Source organism: Plectropomus leopardus, chromosome 9, assembly GCF_026936395.1.
Source record: "Plectropomus leopardus strain MGB_pleo_1.0 chromosome 9, ASM2693639v1, whole genome shotgun sequence".
Lineage (NCBI taxonomy): Eukaryota > Metazoa > Chordata > Actinopteri > Perciformes > Serranidae > Plectropomus > Plectropomus leopardus.
The window spans coordinates 2979856-2990855 of NC_142184.1; the positions used below are offsets into that span (position 1 = coordinate 2979856).

General features: G+C 37.6%; 1 protein-coding gene across 1 annotated transcript in view; it reads left to right on the plus strand.

The window, feature by feature from the left end:
• Positions 1 to 10948, plus strand: part of dnajc5ab (DnaJ (Hsp40) homolog, subfamily C, member 5ab) — a 28253-nt gene extending 17305 nt beyond the window's left edge. The window contains exons 2-6 of the mRNA XM_088081688.1: positions 3899 to 4072; positions 4672 to 4885; positions 5427 to 5598; positions 6699 to 6796; positions 6845 to 10948. Coding sequence (XP_087937814.1) covers positions 3966 to 4072; positions 4672 to 4885; positions 5427 to 5598; positions 6699 to 6796 — 591 coding nt within the window. The 5' untranslated portion in view covers positions 3899 to 3965 and the 3' untranslated portion in view covers positions 6845 to 10948. The remainder of the gene's footprint in view (positions 1 to 3898; positions 4073 to 4671; positions 4886 to 5426; positions 5599 to 6698; positions 6797 to 6844) is intronic.
• Positions 10949 to 11000: the final 52 nt, after the last annotated feature.

Genomic DNA, 11000 nt, shown 5'->3' on the forward strand with positions numbered 1-11000 from the left:
AGCAAGTGGATTTCCCCCAGGACAAAAAAATATGTACAGCACTTTTTGTGCATCATTAACAAATTGAAATTAAACAATTTTGGTATCCAAGGTGAACATTTTTCCACCTGCTCTACAAATATACACATGGATTATAATCATCTCTCATCCTGCGGACGGTTGGTTTATTATCCAGCTGTTACTGTTGTTAACCCTTAGGGACTGTTTGGGGCATTATGCACTTTTTATTCTTCATTTTTTGATAATTTTGGCTGTGTTAATGCATAAGGCATAGTTTTTGGCAAGATTATGTATTTTTGTTTAATCCCCACAGCTATCAAAGTATAGATAATTTAAAGATATAAAAAGAATTATTATTGACTGATTTTAAAAGTGCATTTTGTGTTCAGAGCAGTATGAGTGTGAGTATTTGACACTGCAAAAAAAAAAAAAAAATAACTTATCCTAGGCTGTGATAATAAGAAAAAATCTAAAAACATAATGGCATCATGACAAAAACCTGGAATTTAAAGGGTTAAAATTTTGAAAATTATTTTGGAAATTTGATATTCATCATAATTAGAACTGGTGTTGGTTAAAAAATTAAGTCAATTATAGTAGAAAATAATATTAATGCATAATAGTTTTTAAAGCTTGAGTGTGTGTAATTTTAAAGCGGGTCCTAAGGGTTAAAGGGTGTGTTGTTTGTTTGTGTATTTTGGTTGCGTTAGCTTATCAGTGTAGATCTAGTGTTGTTTTTCATTGTGTCTCTGGCGGCTGGACTCTGCTGTTTTCTTTTAACTCTTGCCTGTATTTTACTGAGCTTTTACCGGAAGATGGCATGAAAGCTAACTTTGCATAATATTTTAAGAGAAAGCCAAACGATAAAGAAGTTGCCAGCAGACTTCCCACACTAAATATGCTGTATATCCGGTTGACAGCCAGAAATAAAAGCATCTATCCAGGTGCTAAATGACGACCATATTTGTCTTTGGTTGAGGTAAGAAGTTACTGACTGGACTGAACTTTGAGACAGGTGTCTCAAAGGACAAAAGCAAAACAGAATTTGGAAAGCTAACATTATCTGCTGTCATGCTGTGCACCCTGTAGCAAGTAATTCCACAATGAAGCATGATTTTAATCCAGTCAGTCACTGAATAATATAATGTTATATATTTAATAAAGTTGTTTGTACACAATAAAAAAATACATGATTTAAGTGATATTTGTTTTATATATATTTATATATATTATATTTGATTTCTGAGTTGTCTCATTTTTTACTTTTTATTGTTTTCTTAAATATGACAGTTACATGTAAATATAATAAGAATACTAAAAGTATAATCAAGAACAAATTTTTAAAAGACAAAGAAAAAAATTGAAAAAACAAAATTATATATATATATATATATATATATATATATATAAATAATAATGAAAATTAAAACTAATATTTTTTATTGATAAAAAAAAAGGCTAAATTTACATAAAAACTTCCCAATACATATATCCCTGTGATCCTGCTACCAAATTAATTTTACAACCCAGTATAGATACTTTCCTGGGTGTATGAGGCCCCTGTGAGGCACATTTGTCAAAATCCAAGTTGTCTCTTGACAAACATTTTTGATTGCAGAAGTGTTTCAGGTCATTAAAGTTTCTGTGTTTAACGTCATTATTTTGCAGCTGTCATGCAGTGTAACTTTGAATGCAGATTTAGATGGTTAATCGTCATGGTAACAGTCACCACTTCTTACTTTAATGCTCTGGATAAAGTCAGAATTGAATCACTTATTGCTGATTGCTCAACTTTTTCTTGCACTGCAGATTTGTTTTATATAATGAAACCCTCCGTTTCTTACAGGTGTTTATGCCAGACTTATTCTTAAATTAGATAAGTGAATTCAAGTGCTTAAAATGCCCGTCCCTACTTGGCAGCTGAACCACAGTTAGTGTAGAGCAGCTGCTGCTAATAACATAAACCTGTCAGTTAACATGCCCTCTGTCTGCTCTCACCTACTTCCTGCTTCTGTACTGGAGAGTATTTGTTAAAACCTCCTCTTGCTCTTGTAGTTCTGGTCAGTTTCGTGTTTACCGCAGCTCCTGCAGAAACTGAAGGTTCATTCAGGACACAGATTATAATCTCTCCTGCTTTATACACCTGCCTGGCTGCCCGACATGAACTCTGGCTGCCCTGGTTTAACTCCTTTATTCCTTTCACTTTCTCCACTCATCACACCTGAAGGTTGAGTCTGTGATTCAGTACACTTGTTGTCAGGGATGCACAGTATTGGATCAATATTCAGATTATTTTCTAACTCATTTTTGCTGCTTGCTGATTCTGATATATGATATATTCTGATTCTGCTTATCATGACGGCCCAAGTGATGAACACATTCACTGGACAAACTGCTTTAACCTACATGCAAAACAAGCCACATTTATTCTTATTCTTTAACACATTTTAAACTAAACTGTAAAAGTCATCCCTCGTTAACAGGCATGGATGATGCTCTCATGACAAAAGCTTTAATCAGGACAAATTTGACTTATTTCAACTTATTAAAGTTGCATAACTAAAGTGTTGTCTTACTGTCTGTTATATCAAAAAAAGTTGATTTTGGGTAGATGCTGATATTTCATTTTAAAGCTCTCATCTGTTCTCTACCGATGATGTGTGGATATTGTTATACATCCCTAAAATTCAGCATATAAAGCTGGTGTTCAAACACAGCCCTGGCTCTGTAACTGGGGAACAAACACGAAGGAAAGACCTCAGATGCATTCAGAGAACGGCAGTGAGAGACGGTAAACCATCTTCATCTGATGAGCACTGGCAGGAGGGGTGTTTTTTTCTCCAGACTCTGCCTTTAACACTTTGAAACCTGGAACGACATCTTTTCTTGTGATGTATTAAGATGTGTTTTACATACATTTAAACCTTTGAAATCGGAGCAAATTGGGAAAAAAATGAAGAAAAAGCCACTGAGCAACGTGCTAAGACTTCCCACAAATAGCAAAAAAACTAGAAAAAGGTGAGTTAAAAAAATTAATTAGTTTTAAAAAGAGAGAGAGAGAATTTATTAAGTTAGTTAATTAAGAAGTTCATAATTATTTTAAAAAATAAAGAAAAATATCCCAAATTAACCATTTTATCATGGTTTTCATTTTTTTCATTTTTGTTTTGTTTCACCTTTTTTCTTTCGCCACAATTTAGGTAATTTTCCCGTAATTTTCTCTCTGTTTTTTAAAGACGTCAATCCCATTTGCTCAGGTTTAAAGGGTTAAATCCTGTATCACTGTATTAACAATGAAGCTGCCCATAAACAAGCAGCTTTACAGTTTTAAAGGTGGAGTGACTGTTGTATGTAGTTTCAATCAGTGCACTAAAATTCAGTTCAATAAATTATTTTAAATGTGCTCTGGTGACGACGTTTTCTCGTATCAGAGTTTCTACGTTCACACAAGAGCTCATGAAACATGACATGCTGTTTCTGACCGAAGCTGTTTCCTGTGTCTCCTCTGTCCCTGTCCCTGTGAAAATCACTCGGGCCTGGTTTTTGTTACCATCTAAGTCTCCGTAAAAGCCATGAAAGACACTCTTTAGTGTAATTCTATCAGCAACAGAGAGACTTAATGGACCGAGCGAGCATCCTGTACCAAAAGGTGACGAGTTTGGGGCGTTTGGGAATTGGCTCAGACAGAAAAGCAACGTTTCTGGAAGTCACAGAGGAAAAAAAATCCCCTGACTTGTTTTATTTGGTTTACAGTCTAATGAAGGATACACACACAGCTGGATGTGATAATTAAGATTTGGATGATTAAGAGGGGTGGAAAAAAAACAACTTCTTTTGATTTGAACCTTTTAGCTCATCAGCTTCTGTGTCTTCTGTTGTTTTTGCTCGTACCTGACAGGTGAGAGGCCGAGCGAGCGAGCGAGGGAGAGAGTGAAACGAGAGAGAGAGAGACAGAGCGAGAGGCCATGGAGCAGCAGAGACAGAGAGCTCTCTCCACATCAGGAGAGTCGCTGTACGCTGTGCTGGGAGTCGACAAGAGCGCCACGACGGAGGATATCAAGAAATGTTACAGGTAAACGTTCATGCTGACACGATACTGAACTGTAACGGCTTCACACGGCGTTTTTAATGTTGATGCTTTATGTTGTGAACCACTAGAGGGCGTCAGAGGCCTGTGACGACTCTTAAAGGTTCAGACTGATCCTAAAATAAATACAAGTTCATTTCATCAGTCGCATGTTGCTGTATTTATGATTTTTCTAACATTTTCCTTGCTCTCATATAGATTCGATGAGCTCTTGAATACAGCGTTTAACACATTTTAAATGTGACTTTTGAATAGGTTTAAAGTTGTGAAATATATGTATATATATTTTGTATATATTTTTGTCAAAATGTTGAGTTTGGAAACCTGCTTGTTTGTTTATTTATACAGCACCTTGTTTCTTACTACTTTATTAATTATTTATGTTGTTCTTTGCTGCTTGTCCTGTTCACTCCTGACTGCTGTAACGATGCAGATTTCCCGTCTGTGGGATTAATAAAGGATGAACTTATTTTATCTCAAATGAATCGCTTTGAAACCTGAGCACATTGGTTGATTTCTTTCAAAAACACTTGTTGTTTCAGTGCTTTTTCAATAACCTTTATTGTGACTTTTTTTTAAAAAAGGAAACTGGCATTGAAGTTTCACCCGGACAAGAACCCAGACAACCCGGACGCAGCCGAAAAGTTTAAGGAAATCAACAACGCCCACTCGATCCTGTGCGACACCACCAAGAAGAACATCTACGACAAATACGGCTCGCTGGGGCTCTACGTCGCAGAGCAGTTCGGAGAGGAGAACGTCAACACCTACTTTGTTCTGTCGAGCTGGTGGGCGAAGGTAGGACGAAGGGAAACGGGTTTACCTCTGCTGAGGGATGTTGACCCTCCACATACGGGTGTGTTTTACTTAAAATCACTTTTCACGCCTGAGAACACAGATGATCTCTACTATAACTAGATTTCCTTTCAGATTATTTCTCATCCTGCTCCTGCTGAGAGATATTACACCAAACTACTTTGAGAAATATGACATATTAACATTTCTTTACATTTCTGCAAAAACATTTCATTCTGGAAACAAGATAAAAGGCGTCATATGATATATGATACAGAGCGAATGACAGTCATAAATGTGTTGAAAAGAGACAAGATATTATAGGTCAAATTTATTACTAAATGATTTAAAAGTTCTAAAATAAAATCACCATTAGAAATCGCAGACGTGCAGACAAGAGGTGCAGTGATAAAAAGATTATTTAAATGATTTAAAATCAAGTTTAAAATAAGTTAGAAAACCCCTACATCACATACATATAATCAAATGAGTGAAATAAAGGTTAATAAAATAAATAAATCTGTGTCTCCTCTTTGTCCCGCAGGCCTTGTTCGTCTTCTGCTGCCTGTCCACAGGCTGTTATTGCTGCTGTTGCCTGTGCTGCTGCTGTAACTGTTGCTGCGGTAAATGTAAACCTCGGCCGCCCATGGACCAGGAGCCCGAGTTCTACGTCTCCCCCGAGGACCTGGAGGCCCAGATGACCGCAGACGAGAGAGGTGAGGGCACAGCCAAAAAAATAACGGTCGACCTACATGTCAAGCTTTTTAGTCAGAATCTTAAAAACCGACTGTTTTGGTGCTGACGCAAACTGAAGTTTATTTGGATATTATGATGGAACTGTAGATGGCCAATCCCATTATTATTTATTATTAGTCTCATTAGCTGTTGCAGCAATATTTGTTTCAAAGATTTAGTGCTAGATCAAAGTTTATTTTTAACGGTAGAGATTTGATAAAAATGGTCAAAACGTCCTCCAAAACACCACATTAACCCTAAAGGACTGTTTCGTACATTTTATGCGCTTTTCATTCTTCATTTTGTGATCACAGCTCTCATTTGGGCTGTGATCATGCATACGGCATATTTTTTGGCAAGATTGTGTATTTTTGTTTAATCTTGGTATTTCCAGCGCAGCTCCTACAATAAGTCTAAAATACACTGCGGAAAAAAGTGTTACATACATACTGTTAAGAGCAAGAAATGCACTTTACATGCCAGTTTTTTCCTCTCCGACATCTATAATTTTGGAGCGTTATTCAGCTTCCCGACCAGCCGAGGTTCCTCTAGTTTCATATGACACCAGTATCTTCACTCCGGCTTTGTTGCTAATGTGAAAGGTATGTGTTTATGAATATGCCGGGACAGATGATGGCACTCTGTGTCTTTGTCAGCAAGTCCAACACGTAAACATGATGTTTGTTTTTAGGGTGCTTGTGCTTAATTTAGAATTGCAGCGTCAGGTGTTTGTGAGGTGACGCAGAGATGCTTCAGGGCATTATTTCTCAACTGGTCCACCCACTGATCCAGATTTCTCCTCAGTCATTGATTCAAAGTCCACAAAAATGAACAAATATTCATTTTTCCCTCAAAATGTAAACAACATGTTGGCTCAGAAGACGAAGAAACATAACATGGTGCAAGAATAAACAGAGACAGCGCTTCAGAATAAAAGCTCTCTGCAGGAAATTCGCTGTACTTAAAAATAAAGTTTGCTTTTTATAAACTTGATGCGCTCACATTCATTTTTATGTAGTTTTACATGATCTCTAATGTGTGTGTGTGTGTGTGTGTGTGTGTGTTATTGTGTCCTCCCCAGACGGTGGTGATCCCATCGTGATGCAGCCGTCCTCAGCCACAGAAACCACCCAGCTCACCTCGGATGCCCACCAAAGCTACAGGACCGACTCATACTAGACACACACACACACACACACACACACACACACACACACACACACACACACACACACACACACACACACACACACACACCAGCAAATACTGCATACCGTCACTTAGCTCAGCCCAAATTTTTACCATTTAATTCACTTTAATTTGTAATTATTGTGAAGTGAGGGGGAAGGAGGAAGAAAACAGAATGAGGAAAAATAAACACAAAAATATTTAGATAAAAAAGAGACTTTTTAACAGGTTAGGCAGAATTCAGATGAAGAGTTTCTACATTTATTACCCATTTATCTTAAGAGTAACAGATGAGCTCATAGGCTTATTGTAGGGGAATGTCACGGAAAACATCAAATATGCTTTGACAGTTGACAGTTAGAAGCACAGAAGAGAAACTTCTCCAAAACGTAGAGACACATTTACAGTACAAGACGTCTTTACCTGTGAGGATTATGCACAAACGTTTTGATGTATATTTGTTTTTCCATAACAAAAGTTAAAAAAACGACAGTCTGCAAACGTCAGTACAAAAACACAGTGGTGACAGGGAAAACTTTAGTAGTTGTGTCTGTTTGCAAACTCCAGTCTGCGGTTTGTTTTCTCCTTGTGTTGGAGCTACGCAATATTCAGAATATCCAAAAACTCTTCCTGACGACGTCAAAAAGTTGAAAATGTTTAAACTTTGGTTGGCAGTGTGGTTTGCAGTTGCCAGTATTCTCTTCCGGCCTCGCCTAATTTCACCGTCCTGCTCTCGTTCACTTAAACGATATCCATATTTGCCGTCTGCCAGATTCCACGTGAGCGCAGCATTAAATGTTGATGAGATGATATGATAATCTGTAATTTTCCATCAAACAACTCAGACATTAACCCAGAAGTGTACGCAAGGCGTGTCAGAAAAAAGCTTTCTGACACAGTCAGATCTTGATTTCAAACATGGCACAAAATATAGGAGAACAAAATAAAGTATAAGCAAGAAAAACAACACAGAATGCCCATCGAGCATTTTCAGAATACTGTATTTCATGTATGAAAAGGAGTAGGAGGAAGTGAATACTTTTTAAAATTTTATTTAAAAAATTATCATTTAAACATTCAAACAAGAAAATACCTTTAATATTTTACCCTTGATGTCTAGAACTTGAGAAAAATGTAAATGTTTTTTCATTGACTTGAAAACATATCGTGGATGAGAAACAATCCGTCTCCTTTTAGCTTCTCGGAAAACACTTGCAGAGGCTTCTGTGTCACCTCGACGCTGGCTGGAAGTAGGTCAGAGATCCTGCCTGTGTGTTCAGTGAGGAGTTGATCGGACTGGGTGGGGCTGTCAGTGTTTATTTGTCCTCAGTACCCTCGTGAACATCACCACAGGAGCCCCTCTGAGCAAAGAGCAGCAGCTCACACAGCAGCTGCCTCGCTGGCATCAGTTGCAGCTCAGGGTGGATCGCTGAAATCTTTGAGGCTTTATGTCTCTCCAGTCTGAAGTAACTCGACGTTTTTAAGTTTTGCTCTTGAAGAAGGAAAGACTAAAAGGTCTAATTACCGTCCGGTACTCCTTTTCCATCAACATGGAAGGTTTCTTTTCCGATTTCTTTTCCTAATTCTGTACTGTTCAGAGCTTCAAGCAAGAAATCATCAGGGTTTTGTTGTTTCTTTGTTTTTTAAAAATGTAATTACAAAACAAGAACTTAAAGGTCATCAACAGGCCGACGCGCAATCTGTGCCTGCAGAATTCAGACGACACGTTTGGATTTTCTGTAGTTGTTTTTTTTTATTTTAAATCTATATTTCTGAGTTATGTTAATTTAGAAATAAAACACATTGCGTTAAATTCTGCGGATTTGCATTCTGGGTCACCACTGAACACTAAAGACTCCTGTACGACAGTCGGTTGTTTGCCCTATAAGCGAACTCGCGCTCCTTATAATTTGTGGTCACTGGCAGCGTTATTAACTGACGCTGTCCCTCAGCTTTTCATGCGCATGCGACCAGTTTCGCCCGGCTTCATGTCAAGTGACGATGCCCGTGCACGTTGCATGTGGACATGCTGCCATTCGGCAGCGTTTTCCAGTGACGCTGTCCGTGCACGTTGCATGTGGACATGCTGCCATTCGGCAGCGTTTTCCAGTGATGCTGTCCGTGCACGTTGCATGTGGACGCAGAAGGTGGCTTTTGGTGTCATGTTCATACGCTGAAAGCACTGACAATGCGGCTTTTTTGACGAGTTCGGAATGAGAACGATCTGGAGATTTCTAAAGATTTGAGAAAAATTATTTTTGGTAATTGCAGCCACCCTTAACATGTGGGCTTTCTCTATCATTCAGTACAGTTACGCTGCAGGATTTATTATACAATATTTCAGCCGGACACAAACGTCCTTCTTTAGGAAACACTGGAGACTTGACAGAACAGATACCTAAAATCATTCACCAGCCAGCAGACGAATATCACTGCTGCATGTTAGCTGTGACGGGTGTGTCTTTGTACTCAATCGCAGAAGATGCTGGGTCTTTCAGAAAGTCTGAAGACGTCTTTTTAGTAATCACATTGCTTCTGTTTTCCAGTAGTAGCACCAGTAAGTCACATTATTAGATATTAATGCTACTCCACCGTGCTGCAGTCCTCCTTCTCTTCTTCTTCTTCTCCTTCACTTTTTCCTCTTACGTTTTAACTTTGACCCGTTTCCTCCTCCACATGTGAAGGATTGAGCTCCGTGTTTCACACTAAAAAATGTGTGTGTGCTGTGGGAGCCAATGCTGAGTCCAGTGTTATCAGTAGAGACATTACAAATATGTAACCGTACGATAGTGACCTTTTGGTGTCATCTGGAATAACAGACATACACACTGATTGAGACCCTTTTTTTTGTAGTTTCCATTTTGTTTTGTGAGAAAGTAAAAATGCTGTAAATGTCGTGTAAAGTGAATGTTTAGATTTAAAAATCATTTTGAACACTTTTTTTTCCTTCTTCTATTCGTCTCAGTAGAATCGCTTTTCATTGTTTTTTGTTTTTCTTATTTATGTTGTTAATGAAGGGAGGATATTTATATCCAAAGTCTTATTTGTTTGTGTGGCAGCAGTTTTGTAGATGATTTAATCCTCATAGAAACTTGAGCAGTTTACAACAATCACACTGAATAGTTAGGGATTAATTTTCCAGAATAACTTTCTTGGTTTTTTTTGTAGTTCTTTCTTTATTTGTCGCACACGAGTAGCACTCCAGCTCTGCTTTCGTAAAAGAAAAAAAACAACAGGAAGACTGTGGTTGTTTGCGTAAACAGTTTGGTTTTTGTTTCAAAAAGCTTTGAAAAAAGCAGGCTATTTTATTTACTCTATTTTCTTTGATTCCTCAGTCACACACTTTATTCATTATGTATTTATACATATCATGAGAAAGTGCAATATGAGCTAAATACGTCTCTTCCACACTTGACAAATTTCAAATGTTATTTCAGGGAATCTGCAGGTTCATAAAAAAAACAAAGTGAACATATTTGAACAGTTGAGCAGTGATTATGTCTGATTTTTTTCCATTGTTTTAGCGTTTGTTTGTCTTCCAGGTTTTAATTTTGGTCCAGCTGAGGATGAAAAAGATGTTTTAAGGGTTTTTATGAAACCTGCAGATGCTCCTTTTTTAATCAATTTCTCATTACTTGACAAATTTTGTGCTAAATGTTATGTGACCACTGAACACCCCAAATCCCTCCTTTTGTTTTTTGCAAACTTTCCTCCATTGACCAAACGTGCAGCAGCGTCTGAGTGAATGCAGCGTGACGTCTGAAACACATAAACCTGGAGTCAAGAAACCTCCACTGTTAGAGCTAAAACAATGACATAAATAACAATAACTGATGTGTGAATATAGCGACCAGATGATAATATCGAAGCATTATTTTATTTATTTTATTTTTCTTATGTTTTTAATAATTGATTAACGATTAGCTGTTAAGTCGAGGGGATGTATAGAATTTTTAGATGTGAACCATTTTGACGATGACGTGGCAAAATGGCAGACCTGCTGTATATACACGCAGTGACACAGTACATAGAGGTTTTCTGTTTTTAGCATGGACTGATAATGTTTGCGTCTGTCAGGCAGACGCGTGGGTAAATGAAGTATCTGATGTACTGTTGTAAAATAAATGTTTCTGTTGCTTCAGAGCTTCTTTTCTGGCTGTGAGTTTCTTTGATAAAAATGTGAAGAGAAGAGGAG